Here is a 17262-nt window from a genome sequence, read left to right on the forward strand (position 1 = left end):
TGGTTTTAACTCTCTGAATCTCCCTTACCTCACCACTTCAGGCTTTCTAGACACCCTGGGAGGATGTCAGGTGCTTCAGTGGACAAAGGATTCTGGCCACCCACCGTTTGGGAGAGCTCAGACAATCCATCTGCCGGTGAGGAAGAGATTAGATTTCCCAAAACATCCCCTGACTGGACTGAGCACCTGCAGGAGGTCATTTCAAATAAGCTTTTGTAACCAGCTAGGGGGATTTTTTTTAGGGAACAGGAAACTCCGAGATGAAATAAGGTTTCTTCTCAGGTGGCTCCCAGGGAAGAATGTTGTTTTCCCCCAATATTCCTCAGATGCTTTAAGCCTCTTGCACACACCCTGTTTGCTGATGGGAAGGAGGGAGTTGGGTTTTCAACACCCCACGGGTTTGAATGATGTGGATATGAATAAGTGCTGGGATTTGGGATGCTGGAAACAGATGATGATGATGATGGTATTTGTTAAGTGCTGACTATGTGTCAAGCACTGTTCTAAGTGCCAGGGTAGAGTCAAGCTAATTAGAATGGACACAGTTCCTTGTCCCAATTGAGGCTCACAGTCTTAATCCCCGTTTTACAGATGAGGTCAGTGAGGCACAGGGAAGTTAAATGACTTGCCCAAGATTCCACAGCAGACAAGTGGGGGATCTGGGGTTAGAACCCAGGTCTTCTAATTATTGATCAGAGAAGCAGCAAGGCCTAGTGGATAGAGCACACTGGGAGTCAGAAGGTTTTGGGTTCTAAACCCAGCTCTGCCACTTGTGTGCTGGGTGACTTTGAGCAAGTCACTTCACTTCTCTATGCCTCAGTTCCCTCATCTGTAAAATGGGGATTAAGACTGTGAGCCCAATGTGGGACAGGAACTGTGTCCAACCCAATTATCTTGTATCTACTCCAGTGCTTAGAACAGTGCCTGGCACAAAGTAAGTGCTTAACAAATACCATTATTATTATTAAGTTCAGCGCTGTGGTGGGGGTCTCTGTGCCTCTCTGGCTGTGGCCTTGTTAGAGCTGAAAACTTCAGGAGGAGAGGGTGGTCTGCAAGGTAAAGCACCAAGATGGGAATCTGAAGAGCCTGGCCCCTCTTCTTATGCCTCCACTGACTTGCTCTGTGGTGGTATTTATTCAAAACTGAGTAGTAATCAACCAACTCTACCAACTCTAATATACTCTCCCAAGCACCTAGAACAGTGTTCTGCACACAGTAGGTGCTCAATAAATACCATTATTGATTGATCGATTGACTGAGTGATCCTTAGGAGCCAGCTGCTATGAAACTAAAGATATTATAAATGCTGTTGCTTACTGGTGAGTTTTTAATGGTCAGAGGACAAACCCTGGAGATTATAACTGGAGAGTGAACTGTCCATCTGAGCCAAGGGTATTCAGCTTAGGTGCCTTGAATATATCTGTATATTTCTGTCATTTATTTTTCTTATCTATTTATTTATATTTATCTCCCTTTCTAGACTGCGAGCTTATTTCGGGCAGGAAGGTGTCTGTTGTTATAGTGTACTCTCCCAAGTGCTTAGTACAGTGTTTTGCACACAGTAAGTGCTCAATAAATGTGTCTGAATGACTGAATGAATGCCTTACCCACTGAGGGTTTTAAGGGTGACAAGAGGGTTATGCCCTACTTTTACCTTAGTAGTTTGGTTTTCAAACCCAAGAAAAGTTTACTCAGTGTGCAACCTTCCTAAGAAGCCCAAAGATTCCAACCGAAGTCTTCAGGCTCCAGAAAGCATTGTGACAAACCATGCCACTGCCCCTCACAAGGGAATTTCAGAGAGTTTCCCCCTTCCCCACTCTCCAAAGCCCTCCAAAAGTCCCTTCAGAAATAAGGCAAGGGAGTATATAATAATACCTGATATTTGTTAAGCCCTTACTATGTGCCAGGCACTGTACTAAACGCTGGGGTGGATACAAGCAAATCAGGATGGACACAGTCCCCATCCCACAAGGGGCACAGTCTCGATCCCCATTTGACAGATGAGGTAACTGAGGCACAGAGAAGTAAAGTGACTTGCTTTACTTTACAAGGGCACACAGTGGACAGGTGGCAGAGTCTGGATTAGAACTCATGACTTTCCAATTCCCAGGCCCAGGCTGTAGCCATTACACCATGTATATTATATAAGGGGACGACTTCTTATGGTCCCTTCCAAGCCCCTAGAAGCAAACAGTGCCAGCGCTTAGAACGGTTCTTGGTACATAGTAAGCGCTTAACAAATACCATCATCATCATCAAATTCCGCAGGAGGAACTCAGTCATCATCAGTGGCGTTTAGTGAGTGCTTACTATGTGCAGAGCATCATACTAAGCACTTGGGAGAGTACGATACGACAGAGTTCAATTCAATTGTATTTATTGAGCACTTACTGTGTGCAGAGCACTGTACTAAGCGCTTGGGAGAGTATAATATAACAATAAATAGACACATTCCCCACCCACAGTGAGCTTAGTTGGCCATTCTTCCTCCCCTTCCTGGTTTGACATCTCTTCCCAACTTCCTCACCGATCCTCACCCCTCATCCTGCACTGGAAGCAGCGTGGTCTAGAGGAAAGGGCACAGGACTGGAAGTCAGGAAACCTGGGTTCTAATCCTGACTCTGCCATCTGGGCGATCTTGGGCAAGTCATCTGGCTTCTCTGTGCCTCACTTTCCCCATCTATAAAGTGGAGATAAAGTATCTGTTCTCCCTCCCCTTTAAACTGTGAGTCCCATGAGGGACTGTATCCGATCTGATCGTCTTGTATCTACCCCAGTGTTCGGCGCAGTGGTTGGCGCACAGTGAGTGCTTAACAAATACCATTTTTATTATTCCTGTTTGAAGGATTGGTGCCAATGATGGCAGGGTGCTGGGTGTCCAGGCACAAGCAGGGGCATAGCACCAACTGCAGACAAACGTTCTGTTTCCAGCAGGCGTGGGAAGGAGGAGGGGAGAAAATCAGGAGGGCCTGTTTCCTCTAGGAAGCTGGGGACTGTCTTTCTTCTTGAGATTGGCAAAGGTCATACGCCGGCCCCGACCTTTGGTAGGGCTTCAAACCTCTAAACAAGGATGGTCTCTCACTATTGCTGTCAGATCCCACGCTAACTCCAGGCCCATTCCCCTTGACATTCCAGCTCTGAAACGCTCTTTCTGTCTGATCCTGAGTGCCCCTCTTGACTCGTGGCAGGGAGGATACCTCCCTGTTTTCTTCAGCTCTCAGCCCGAGCTCCCCATGAGAAACCACCATAAAAGATGTCTCTCCGTAAGTTCCCCTGGGGATTCTGGGATTTCTCCAGAAACTCGGAGAAGTGTGAGAAACGCATGAATCTGGAAAACAAACCACAACGAGACCCAACTGGGCGCAGATGGAACTGAGTCACTGAAAATGTAAGTGCTCCCTCAGTTTCCACTGACTAAAGGTTTCTCTCTCTTTGTCTCAGATGCTCTCTTACTCATGCCCTTGGCATCTTTTTCCTCACTCTCCCTCCAGACTTCTGAGTACCCCTCCTCGGCCTCTTGTGTCTCTGGCACGGGCTGGAGGGATTTTCCTGGCAGCGGACTGAGCTTCTAGTATTCCCCCCCATTCTCCATACAGTCTCTAGACTGTAAGCTCGTTGTCTCTAGATTGTAAGCTCTGACTAAATTTTTTAACTTCCACAGTACTTGGCACTTGATAAGTGCTTATCAAATATCATTATTTCATTATTAGAGTTAGTGAGAGAAACAATAAAAATGGAGACTTAAATAAGAATCTCTGGGCCCTGCTTTTTTTTTTATGGCATTTGTAAACTATTTACTGTGCTAAACTTCCAACTCTGCCTCGATCTCTCCTGTCTCGCCACCGACCCCTGGCCCACATCCTATTTCTGGCCCGGAAAGCCCTCCCTCCTCAAATCCACCAATTACTCTCCCTGACTTCAATGCCTTACTGAAGGCACATCTCCTCCAAGAGGCCTTCCCAGACTAAGCCCCACTTTTCCTCATCTCCCACTCCTTTCTGCGTCACCCTGACTCACTTCTTTTGCTCTCCCCCGGGCCCCAGCCCCACAGCACTTATACATATATCTGTCATTTTATTTATTTATATTGACGTCTGTTTATTGTACTGATGTCTGTCTCTCCCCTCTAGACTGCGAACTCGTTGCGGACAGGGATTGTCACTCTTTATCGTTGTATTGTACTTTCCCAAGAGCTTAGTACAGTGCTCTACACACAGTAAGTGCTTAATAAATACGATTGAATGAATAAATGAATGTATGAAGTGTGCCAGGCACTGTACTAGGTGCTGGGGAAGATATAAAATAATCAGGTTGGACACAATCCTTGCCCCACATGGTGCTCACAGTCTTAATCCCTGTTTTACAGATGAAGTGACTGAGGCACAGGATACTCAAGTGACTTGCCCAAGATCACACAGCAGGCAAGTGGCAGAGATGGAATTAGAGCCCAGATCCTCTGATTCCCACGCCTGTGGTCTATCCACTAGGCCACACTGCTTCTCTGCCATTGTCTGACATAGCTTGCTCTGAACCCCAGTGTCCCCCTCAGTGCCTTAGCGCATAATAAGCTAATCATGGTAAGTTAATAATGATAATAATAATAGTGGTTTCTGTGAAGCACTTACTATGTTCCAAGTGCTGTGCCAAGTGCTGAGCTAAGTGCAAGATCTTCTAGATTGTAAGCTCTTTGTGGACAGGGAACGGGTCTACCGATTCTGCTATATTGTACTCTCCCACACGCTTAATACAGTGCCCTGCGCATAGTAAGCTCTCAATAAATACAATCGATTGATCGATGATCGGGTTGGACACAATTCCTGCCCTACATGGTGCTCCCAGGCTAAGGGAGAAAGAGACCGGGTATGAAGATGTGTAGCTGGGATTTGAATCCAGGTCTCCTGACTCTAAGTCTTCAGGTATTTCCAGCCTGGCTCAGGAAATAAAGCAGAGCTATATAGCTCTCACCAAGTTTTTTGGAAAACCGTGTTAACTTCTTTCCCCTTTGTCAGGGTCTACCCAGCCCAGGAAAGTAGGAGAATCTGCCATTTTGCACCCCAGTGCATGAAAAGCCAGGCATGAGTGATGTGTTGTGATGGTTTTCCGGACAATACACTTTACTCTGCCAGTGTAGAAAAGCCCATAATGGGAGCTTTTCATAAGATAGACTAATTTTGAAAGAAGAGTAAAGAGATAATGGGGTAGGAAAGGTCCAGAAGGGACAGGAATAATTCTCTTTGAATCATTTTTTTTTTTGCCAGTACCCAGTGAGGATCACTGTCAAATAATGCTTTTTGTTAATTGTCTTAAGGCCTTTGGCAAGGCTCGTCATAGAACTAATAGAAATGATGATGATGATGATGATGATGATGATGATGATGATGATGATGATGGGTCAAATTGTGAATCTTCCATACACTCATTTCCTGACTCTCAAACTATGTCATCAAGCTACCAAGAGAGGACCATTTTATGATTCATTTTTCCTTCTCATGTCATTTTCAGTGGGCAAGGAAAAGAATCTCCTTAGCCCAAAGGGGATATAAACTTTTACCCCAGAAGCTTTTTATTTTATGGTGATGACACTCTTTCCTTCCCAGAGAACGGGTGGATACTATGGCCCAGAAAAGTTGCTTTGACTGCTTTCCTTCAGTGGAGTTGTTCCAGGGTCTGGGGGCTTGATTGATCGATTGATTGATTAATTGGGACAGGTTTGGAGCTAGAGGGAAAGGGTAGTTTTAAGAGTCAGGAAGCAGAAGCGAGACATTATGAGTTGGTAAACACCAGTGAGCAGAGAGTCCTGTTGAGAAACATGAGAAACACCAAGAAGCAGCATGGCCCAGTGAAAGAGCGTGGGCCTGGGAGTCTTGAGGGCCTGGGTTCATTCAATCATTCTTTCAGTCTTATTTATTGAGCTCTTACTGTGTGCAGTGCACTATATTGGGAGAGTTCAATACATCGATAAGCAGACACATTCCCTGCCCTCAACAAGCTTACAGTTGAGATTCTAATCCCAGCTCTGCCAATTGCTTGCTGTCTGACCTTAGGCAAGTCCCTTAATTTCTCTGGGCCTCAGTTTCCTCAACTTGTAAAGCGGGAATTAATAATAATTATGGCATCTGTTAAGCACTGAGGTGAATACGAGCACATCAGGTTGGACACAGTCCCTGTCCACCATGGAGCTCACGGTTTTAATTCCCATTTTACAGATGTGGTAATTGAGGCCCAGAGAAGTGAAGTGACTTGTCCAAGGTCACACAGCAGACAAGTGCCTGTTCTCCCTCTTATTTGGACTATGAGCCCCATGTGGGACAGGGAGCATGTCTAATTAATGTGTACCTACCCCAATGCTTAGAACAGTGTTTGACACATAGTAAGCGCTTAACAAATACTATTTAAGAAAAACCCCAAAACAACCTTACCCATTTTCTAGCTGGGCTCTAGACCCAACATTTGAGGCCAATCAGCCCTAAGATGGTAGTGGACCTCAGTTGGCCGTTGGCTGATCTGATTTTTGAAAGCGCTCAACGCCTCCCTGCATTACTTCAAAGTCACCCCATTGCAGGGCTTTGAACACTCCCGGTGCCCAGTGCTTAGAACAGTGCTTGGCACATAGTAAGCGCTTAACAAATACCATAATTAATTACAAAGTGCCACCTCGTGGGAGATGAAAAGCTGTTCCTGCCCTAACACCAACTTGAACATGGGTGGGATCCCTACAGTCTCACAGCTGGTGGTCTTCAATTACCGTATTTATTGAACGCTTCTCGTGTGCAGAGCACTCTACTAAGCACTTGGGAGAGGACAATACAACCCACTTGGTAGACATGTTTCCTGCCCTCGAGGAGCTTACAGTCTTATCAAATCGGAGTCTGAATGAATCCTTCTGCTTTGGAAGACTCACAGCCTTTCATCAGATTTCTTTGTTCATAGCCATTTCCTACTCTAGTATGTGAGCACTTCTTCCTATTTGGAGGACAAAGACTGTAAGCTCTCTGGGGACAGAGATTACACCAACCGTTTTATATTGCACTTCCCCAAGTGCCAAGCACTGTACTAAGTGCTGGGGTGAATGCAAGCAAATTGGGTTGGAACCTTAGTGACTTGCCCAAGGTCACACGGCAGACAAGAGATGGACAAGATTAGAACCCACATCCTTCTGACTCCCAGGGGAGCGCTCTATCCACTAAGCTACACTGCTTCTGTGTAGAAGCAGCGTGGCTCAGTGGAAAGAGCCCGGGCTTCGGAGTCAGAGGTCATGAGTTCGACTCCCAGCTCTGCCACTTGTCAGCTGTGTGACTGTGGGCAAGTCACTTAACTTCTCTGTGCCTCAGTTCCCTTATCTGTAAAATGGGGATTAAAAGTTTGTGAGCCCCACGTGGGACAACCTGATGACCCTGTATCTCCCCCAGCACTTAGAACAGTGCTCGGCACCTAGTAAGCGCTTAACAAATACCAACATTATTATTATTATTCTGACCAAGTCATTCTTCAAGCACTTGGCAGTTTGGGACATGTGGTTATTGTTGGTATTTGTTAAGCGCTTACTATGTGCAGAGCACTGTTCTAAGCGCTGGGGTAGATACAGGGTAATCAGGTTGTCCCATGTGAGGCTCACAGTCTTAATCCCCATTTTACAGATGAAGTAACTGAGGCACAGAGAAGTGAAGAGACTTGCCCACAGTCACACAGCTGACAAGTGGCAGATCCGGGAGTCGAACCCATGACTTCTGACTCTCAAGCCCGGGTTCTTTCCACTGAGCCACGCTACTTCTCTTCTGGTTAGACTGTAAGCTCGTTGTGGGCAGGGAATGTGTCTGTTGATTGTTATATGTACTCTCCCAAGCGCTTAGTACAGTGCTCTGGCCACAGTAAGGACTCAATACAAATGAATAAATGAATGAACGTGGTTCCACCAGGAAGGCGCACCCAACCCCTTCCCTTCTGGGCCCTCTTGCCCCCTGCTCCCCCAACTAGGGAAGACTTCTCAACCGCAATCCAGGAGGCCTCCTTTTTTGTGCAGCGTTTTTATTCATGGTCTTGCCAGCCGTGTTGTTGCCCCCCCCCCCCCGGCCTGTCACCATGACATGCCCAGTGCTATCGCATGGCACGGGACCCCGGTGGTGTCACGTGAGCAGTCAAGCGGAGGGGGACACCCCACTTAGGTTGGGGCCGTAGCCGGAGGGAGGAATGTGGAGGAGGAGGAGTTGGGGCGAGTTCACAGGTTGGCAAGCAGCCAGTCCAGCAGTTGTTTCCGCGTTATGTTTCCCACGGCATCGTCCAGTTGTCTTTCCTTGGCGAATTTCATGACCTCCTGGAGGAGGTCCCCGACGCTGTACCCCTTTTCGGCGGCTTTGGCTGAAACTTCGGGAAGCTGCCGGGGGGAAGAGACAGGGGAGTAAGCAAGGGAATTAGACTTCCTTGAACTGGCTCCTGACTGCCTTTGCCCTTTGCATTTTTCGCCGCTCACAAGGAAACTTCACAGACTCAGGTTACAGGGTCCCCGTGCCCCACTCCCCTAGGATCAGCTTCATTTTCCAGGTAGGAAAACTGAGGTCAGGACAGGAAAGGAGGGAGCTACTGATAATCTCGTTTGGGTAGAGCCAGGAATAAAGTCCAGGGCTATTGCTATGGTATTTGTTAAGCATGTGCCAGGTACTGAAGCAAATCCTGGGGTAGATATAAGATAATCGGTTTGGACACGGTCCCTGTCTCACACAGGGCTCGCAGTCTTAATCACCATTTTACAGATGACGTAATTGAGGCCCGGAGACGTGAAGTGACCCACCCAAGGTCACACAGCAGACAGATAGTAGAGCCGGGATTAGAACCCAGGTCCATCTGACTCCCGGGCCAGTGGTCTATCCACTAGGCCATACTGCTTCTTAGCTTCAGAGACTCTCCCGAAGCAATTCAGTTTCTGACCTCCACTGACTTGGATTCACTCACATGTGCTCCAGAATGGAGGAATCGGGTCAACCTGCAATTGGTCTCTCTCCCTCTGCCAAGGGAACTGGTTGGCGGGGGTTCGGGGAGGGGGGGACTCATCCTGTATCTGCTTGAGGTTCACCTTGGAACCAAGAGCCCGGAGCTGTGACTCTTCACTAGGACAAGGGCCTTTTATTCCTGGGCTCTTAGAAGATGGAAACTGTTGGCTACAGGATTCGACAGCCGCAGCCAAATCGATCATTTTGTTGAACGCTTACTCTGTGCAGGGCACTGTATTAAGCGCTTGGGAGAGTACGAAACGACAATGTAGCAGACACATTCACTGCCCACAAGCAGCTGAAGTAGGCTGGAGGAATGCAGGATGCTCCAGCTGGCCTGGATTTATTCCTCTCTAGGCCAAGGTCGGGGCCGAGATCTGCCAGGAACGAATTGAAATCCTCATCTTGGGACCTGGGTTAAAATTCAATGCCGTACGAAGATATTGCCTCAGGGCGGGAAAATCATTCAGCTCTCCAGTTTTGTTTATCATCTGTAACCCGTCAAACAGTGCCGCCGCTTGCTTGGAGAGTAGTTATTTTTAATGCGTGCACTCCCCGCCGCCAGGGCTACCCCCTGCAACCTCCTTATTAAAGACAAGGACCCACTGTCTGGGCAGGACAGAAATAGAGACAAACAAAAAAGGATCTTCTCCAGCCTAGCTTGCATCATCTCTTTTGCAACCTTCCTGCCTGAGGAGAGGAGGAAACAAAAAAAAAAGAAAGAAAAACACCACCAGATGTCTTGGGTTTTCACGTGGGTGGGGAGTCAGCATCTGCAGGCTGTTTGCTACTAGCCCAATCTCCGGCAAATAGCGCTGGCTTGGGGTTGAGAGAAGGAAGAAATTCAAGGGGAAGAGGTGAGGGGAGAAGTCGAAGAACAAAGGCGGATGTAAGTCTCTGAGAGGTGCGGGGGTGGGAAGCCCTTTGGAGACCTTGACCCTGACTGCCTCTCCTCCTTTCGTCCCCCGGCAGCTCTGAAGCCTTCCGACAGGAAACCTGAAAAGTTCACCCAAACATAAGGGATGATACAAAATAGTTATGCCGAGATGCTGAGAGACCTCAGTCTTCAGCTTGTTTCCTGGACAAGGCACTTCGGAGCAGCAAAAGAACTGCAGTTCTTTCCTCCTTCCTTCCCTAAGTCCTTCCTGACTGTAAGCTTATTGCGGGCAGGGAACGTGTCTGTTTCTATCGTTCTATTGTACTCTCCCAAGTGCTTAGTACAGTGCCCGGCACTCAAAAAGCACTCAATACGATTGACTGATTGACTTTATTATCCTCCCCCTGGGCCAGCTCTGCCTCCTTAATAATAATAATAATTATGGTACTTGTTAAGTGCTTACTATGTATCAAAAACTGTTTTAAGTGCTGGGGCACATACAAGGTAATCAGGTTGGACACAATCCCCGTCCCACATGGGGCTCGCACTCTTAATCCCCATTTTCCAGGTGAGGGAGCTGAGGCCCAGAGAAGAGAAGTACCTTGCCCAAGGTCACCCAGCAGACAAGTGGCTAGAACCCAGGTCCTTCTGACTCCCAGGCCAATGCTCTATCTACTAAGCCACACTGCCTCTCTACCTGTAAAATGGATCGGGCAACTGGCTTACCTGGTGGTCGCATGGTGGGGAAGAACACCGAAGCTGCGGATTCCAACTGGGGGGCTCGGAAAACTCCATTTATGGTCCCTCCACCCCGCTCCCTCCCCCTTGGGATCCTCCCCACGAACCTCCAGGCCCCGCTCCCTCACCTTCTCCAGAAGCCCCTCGTCGTCTCCCATGAAGTAGAGCATGGGCACGTTGAACTGGGAGGCGGCGATCCACTGGAGGACGGCCTGCAGCTGCTTCTGCAAGTTTCCGGTGGAGTTCTGGTTGTTGACGATGACCTCGGGCCCGGGCGCATCTTGGCAGTGGCTGGGGACGACCGAGTCGCAGTGCGAACCGCGGTAGCTCATGGCCGGCTCTTCGGCCTCCGGGAGGCCGGCGCCATTGCTGTACTTGGCCATGATGAGGCAGAGCTTCATGACGGACTCCACCAGCTGGTCGACGAACTGCCGGTTGACCTGCTTGATGCCGCTGACGAAGTCGATCTCCTGATGCTCCTGCTCTCCCCTCTTGGTGAGCGAGGAGACCTTGGGCGGGTGGAAGTCGGAGCGCCTGCTCTCGGTCTCCGCCTGATCCCCGTCGATGTTGAAGTTGTCGCTCAGGAGCTTCTGGATGACGGCCAGCACCAGGTTGGAGATGTCCAGCTTGTGGGTGTCCATCTGGGCCTCCTTGGAGGGCTGGTTGGAGGGGCCGGCGTGGGGGCCGTTCCGGGTGGCTTCCATGTGCTTCATGGAGAGCGCCTTGGTGCTCTGGTTGGAGCCGGATTTCTCATAGTGGGCGCCCTGGGCTGAGTAGCCCATGGCGGAGTTCCCCGACTGGTCGTCCTCGAGCGAGTCTCTGCCTTTGGCCTGCTGCGTCAGGTGGTACTGGATCAGCATGAGGGCCGAGACGATCAGGTCCTTGGCCAGGGAGTCGGTGGAAGGGCTGATCTTCTCCCGTTTCTCCTCCCTCCCGTAGCAGCTCTTGCCTTGCCCCTTGGCCTGCTGGCCCTGCTGGCCCTGCTGCTTCTGGTTCCACATGGTCAGGCTCTCTTTGAGGATGTGCTCCCCGACCTTCTCGGCGGAGGTCAGCGACTTGGTCTGGCCGGACTTCCCCTTGTCCTTGTCCTTGCCCTTCATCTCGGCCTTCATGACGGTGTAGTCCAGGCTCTGGTTCTTGCTCCTGGAGTCGTGGGAGCCGGCCTTCAGCGAGGCGTAGGCCAGGCTCCCGGACTTGGACTGGTCCTTCTTCTCCCCGAGGAGGGCACTGACGAGCCGCTTGAGCATGGCTTCCATGATGTCGGCGGCGTTCTGCTTGCCCTGCTTGAACAGGTTCCTCTTGACGGCCGAGACGAAGTCCGAGTCGGTCATCAGGACGCCGGTGATGTTGTGCAGGTTCTTCATGCACGAGTCGATGAGGTCGGACACGATGTCCTTGGTGTGCTTGAGCAAGACCTTCTTCAGGACCACGCAGGCCGGGATGGGCGACTTGCCCGAGCTCTGGACCCTCAGGGTCTTCATGACGGACAGCATCATGTCGGAGGCCACCTGGTTGGCGTAGACCATGATGCCCTTGCTGATGGAGTCGGCGAAGTCCTTGCTGCCCGACTGGCACATCTGCTTGTCTCCGCCCTTGGGGCCGCCCTTCCTGGACACCTCCCCGTACAGGAAGGTCTTGCGGGGGACCCCGCCCTCCTCCCTCGGCTGCTCGTCGCCGGGCTGCTCCCCGGGGCCCCGGATCTCGGCCGAGGTCATCTCCACGGCGTCGTGGGCCATCTCGGAGGCGATCTTGCTGACGGCGCTGCGGGGGCCGTTCTTGTTGCCCCGTTCCCCGCTGGTCGAGGCGTAGATGGCCTGGTGCAGGCACTTGCCTCCGCCCTCCAGCTTCTCCTTGATCTCCTTGCGGGCCATCTGGATGACCAGGGAGGAGAGCCGGTTGACGTAGAACGAGAGGTCATCCATGGAGCACTCTCCCTCGGGGTTGACGTGGGCCCTCTGGAAGCTGGGCGACTTGGCCGAGGGGCTGGAGGGGCTCTGGTTGTTGTTCGTGTTCTTGGCCGCCGCCATCTCGTAGCTCCGGCAGTAGGGCCTGTTGAGGTCCACGCTCAGCTCGTCCGCGTAGACGCTGTAGCAGTTGCCGCCATGAGAGGAGCGGCTGTAGTGGCCGCCCTCCCCGACCGCGTCGCCCACTTTGTGTTTGCAGCTGGAGGCTGAGGGGCTCAGGGCGTGCTGGAAGCCCAGGGCGTATTTCTGCAGGTCGTTGAGGAGCCAGTTGAGGACGCTGATGGCATCCGAGGGGGCTTGTTTGAAGAGGCACACCGATCCCTCGGTCTGGAGGTGAACAGAATCGCGCTCGGCCGTCAGCGGGCGAGGGGGGACGGGCAGGGGAGTCGGGGGGTTCCTCTCCCTGCCCCGCTCTCCCCGGGCTGGGAACCTCTAGGCCACGCCTCAGAAGGCTCTGCCCTGGGGTTTGGAATTTCCGGGACGGAAAGGGGACCGGTAGTGAACTGGAAAAGCGAGAACAAGCAAGGGGTCCGAGGGCCTGGACGGGTAGTCCGGCCCCACCCATTCCCCGTCGGACCGTGTTCCCCATCCAGGGTCCCTCCCTGTGTCCCCATTCGTTCATTTGTATTTATTAAGCATTTCCTGTGTGCTGAGCACCGTACTAAGTGCTCGGAGAGTACAAAACAATACACAGAGACATCCCCTGCCCACCACGAGCCTACAGTCCAAAGTCTTCTCCGTCACACCCTCCGTTCGGTCCACCCCAGGGATCACCCCTCCCTGCCCCTGCCTTCCCACAACCTCCCCTAATTCCTGGAAATGTCACGCCTGGTCAGATGGAGTCAGGACCCAACTTACAATTAGGGGAAGGAATACCGTCTCTCTTGGATTTATAAATAAATCCTGGTAATTATTTTTCTTTCTCAGAAGTTCCTAACTGAAACTGAAACTCCTCATAGCATCTCGCCTATCTTTTCGCTGGAAGTTTCCGGCTCTCAGAAGGATGTTGGAGAAACGGCAAAGAGGGGAGGGACTCGATAACAGAGCAGATAGCAGAGTAGGGTGAGGAGCCAGGATTCCTCAGGGGTCCCCATTCGCCAGCTTTGGCCGGCCTGGAATTCCTACCCCAGTTGACAGGGCACGAATCAGAGGGTCTGGGCTACTTCCCATCTTGGATAGAATGGAAATACCTGAATCGGGGTTGGTGGGTGGGTCGGGGGGAGCGGTCACTCACTGGTCAGAAGAGGAAACTGGGGATTTTGACCATTAGAAGCAGCCAGGGGATGGCAATTAATCAACGGATGGTATTGACTACCAATACTACTAAGAAGAATGGTATTTGTTATGTGCTATGTTCCAGGCACTGTGCCAAGCTCTGGGGTGCATACGAGCAAATAATAATAATGGTATTTATTAAGTGCTTACTATGTGCCAAGCACTGTTCTAAGCGCGGGGGTAGATACCAGGTTATCAGGTTGTCCCACGGGGGACTCACAGTCTTAATCCCCATTTTACAGATGAGATAACTGAGGCACAGAGAAGTTGGACACAGTGTCTCATGTGGGGCTCACAGTCTCAATCCCCATTTTGCAGATGAGGTAACTGAGGCAAAGATAAGTGAAGTGACTTGCCCAAGGTCACGCAGCAGACAAGTGGCGGAGCCAGGATCAGAACTTTCTGACTCCCAGGCCTGTGTTCTCTCCACTATTCCATGCTGCTTCTACTGAGCACTTACCCTGTGTAGTACAACACAACAGAGTTGGGAGACACAAGCCCTGCCCTCAACGAGCTTCCAGTCTAGAGATGAATTTCCAGTCTTGAGGTGGGAGAATTTCAGCATTGCTAGGCCCTACGGGAGGCAGGCAGAAGAATCCATCTTATTTGGCAGTGCTAATTCTTGGGGATGTAAGAAACCCACTAACCCTACCCTTCTGATCTGGGGATGTAAGAAACACCACTAACTGGAGGACAACAATCTCCAGGCCCAAGTGCTACCTTAGACTGATCCTGTTTCTCTGTGTCCTTGATCACAATGATTTCCTTATCCTCTAAGTTCTCCAGGTCCAGGTCTCCATCTGGGTTGGAACCAGCATTGTCCTGTGAAATGAAGAATGAAAATGTCCTTGTAAAGACGGTGCCCTCTCTCTCTTTCTCTCTCTCTCTCGTCCTCTCTAATAATAATAGTAGCAGAGTAAAGCCCTTACTCTGTGCCAGGCACTGTACTCAAGCTCTGAGGCAGATACAAGTTGATCGGGTTGGACGCAGCGTCTGTCCCACATGGGGTTCAAGGTCTTAGTCCCCATTATATAGATGAGGACAATGAGGCACAGATGAATATGCTGCTTCTCCTTACCAACCCATTCATTCAATTCATTCAGTCGTATTTATTGAGCACTTACTGTGTGCAGAGCATTGTACACTTCTTGATCACTTGCAGACTCCCCCTCGCCGCCTCCCCCCGCCACCTCCCACATACCCTCAACCAGCTGCTCTTTACCCCAGATAGATGCCAAGGATCAATCAGTTAATCAGCGGTATTTACTGAGTGCTTAGTATGTACAGAGCATTGTACTAAGCATGTGGGAGAGTACAATACACTAGAGTTGAATGACACTTAAAAGTGTGTCTCTCTCATCCTATCCATCCCTGCAGGGGAAAGGAAGAGTGCTGAGATCACCCATCCAAAGAAAAATTACCATGAGTTCAACATCTCTACCCACTGGCTCTGAGCCTGTTACCCAGAAGCCTAAAGCCATCAACTTCCTGACCTCTCGCCTGTCATTTTCCCTCTTAGGTGGTTTTTTTCCCCTCCTCCCATTTTCCTAGAGCACTATTTCCTGGGCTAAGAATAATGACGGTATTTGTTAAGTGCTTACTATGTGCCAGGCACTGTACTAAGCACCGGGATAAAGACAAGATAACCGGCTCCCCATCGATGACTGAACTTTCTCCTCCCCATTATCCTCTAAAGGAAGTGATTTGGGATTTTCCCAGGAAAGGAGTTTGGGGCAAATGGATCCTGAAATTTGGAACTCCGCCTCTTCCTCAGGCAAGACCCTTCTTTCCCCTTCCTCCCCCTGCTTCCTCTCTTGGCGGAGTTCTCTGGCTGGGTTATTGGGGCTTTTAAGTTTTCAAAAAGCTTAAAAAAAAACCCTTTTAAACCTTCTAATCTCCCAGGAGCTCCCTTCCCCATCTGTCCTTGCACCACCCTAGTGAGGAGCCCCAGAACCAGAACCGACTCACCTTGGAAGAGGGATCTTTCTCTTCTATGTTTAGGGCAGACACATCGACAAAGCAGATCTGCAGCACAGAGAAGGTGAGGGAGAATGATTCAGGCATCTACAGAGAAGCCTTCTGGCCATTTAACAACTGGGTAGCGGGGCCCAGAGGGTAACCTTAATTTCCCCAGAGGGCCCAGAATGTACAAGTCTACAGGAACCCCAGCTTCTGCTTCCTTAGAAGTCTCTCTTTGAAGAGTGGAAGGAAGAGATTTCAATCAGTCTGTCAGTCAGCAATATTAATCGGGTGCCTAGAATGCACAGTGCAAAAAACTCAAGACTTGGGGAAATATAAAATGTGATCTCCACCCTTGAGAAAGCTTCCAGTTATAAAAATGGTGGTGTTCGTTAAGTGTTTACTGGGTGCCCCGCGCTGTACTAAGCACTGGGGTAGATACAAGACAATCAGGTTGGACACAGTCCTTGCCCCTTTTACTTCCAGTTAAAGTAGGAGAGAGACCATGTGGGACAGGGACTGTGTCCAACCTGACTCCCTTGTATCTACTCCAGGGCTTGCTTGACACATAGTAAGTGCTTAGCAAATGTTAATTAATTGAATCTCCATTTTACAGATGAGGAAACTGAGGGACAGAGAATTTAAGAGACTTGTCCAAGGTCACACTGAAGGTAAGCAGTGGAGCCGGGATTAGAATCCAGGTCGCCTGACTCCCAGGCCTGGATTCTTTCCACTAGACTCTGCTACTTCTCAGTGCAGTTCATTGTTCTAAGCACTTAGGAGAGCACGAAAGGGCTGATGAGAGCAGTCTCAGGCTTCAGCAGAACTCTGCTCTCCTGCCACCCCACCTCTCCACTAGAACCATGACATCCTTCCAACCGTTCTTTTGGTGGTGAGCGTCGCAGGCGGAAGCTCGATTTTTCCCAGGAAAAATCTCCATGGAACGGATGGCAGTTTTTATCCTCAAACCGAGGAGATTTGTGACTTGCCTGAGACCCACAGTGATAGGCCTCCGACCCAGGCATGGGCTGGCCCAGAACGCATTGGTGACACCAGAGGTGAGAAGAATAGACTTCTGGATCACACAGCCTTCCTTCTGGTATTTCTCACCACTCCCTCTTTCTTCCTACTAGTTCTGAAAACCCCTTTGGACCTCTTCCCCATCCCCATGAGCAGAGGCAGGTATGTATTTTTGAGAGAGCAGCATGCCCCTAAAATAAACTGACAAATTCCATACCAGAGTGGGGAGTCAGAGGACCTTTTTTTAATGGTATCTGTTTAGCTCTCACTATGTACTAGGCACTGTAGTAAGCACTGAGATGGATACATGATAATAGGTTGGGCACAGTTCATGCCCTTATTCTTCTTCTTATTATTATTATGCCCCAAATGGAGCTCACGGTCTTCATCCCCATTTTACAGATGAGAAATGAGGCCCAGGGAAGTTGTGACTCTCCCAAATTCA

General features: G+C 50.0%; 1 protein-coding gene across 2 annotated transcripts in view; it reads right to left on the reverse strand.

Annotated features, from left to right (window-relative positions):
• Positions 1–8008: 8008 nt before the first annotated feature.
• Positions 8009–17262, reverse strand: part of AKAP4 (A-kinase anchoring protein 4) — a 16020-nt gene continuing 6766 nt past the window's right edge. For both annotated transcript variants that reach the window (XM_007668285.3, XM_001509743.6), the window contains exons 3-6: positions 15807–15863; positions 14559–14660; positions 10728–12890; positions 8009–8371 (exon numbers count right to left, since the gene is read on the reverse strand). In XM_007668285.3, the coding sequence (XP_007666475.1) occupies positions 8216–8371; positions 10728–12890; positions 14559–14660; positions 15807–15863 (2478 nt within the window). In that variant the 3' untranslated portion in view covers positions 8009–8215. The remainder of the gene's footprint in view (positions 8372–10727; positions 12891–14558; positions 14661–15806; positions 15864–17262) is intronic.

Source organism: Ornithorhynchus anatinus, chromosome 6 (assembly GCF_004115215.2).
Source record: "Ornithorhynchus anatinus isolate Pmale09 chromosome 6, mOrnAna1.pri.v4, whole genome shotgun sequence".
Lineage (NCBI taxonomy): Eukaryota > Metazoa > Chordata > Mammalia > Monotremata > Ornithorhynchidae > Ornithorhynchus > Ornithorhynchus anatinus.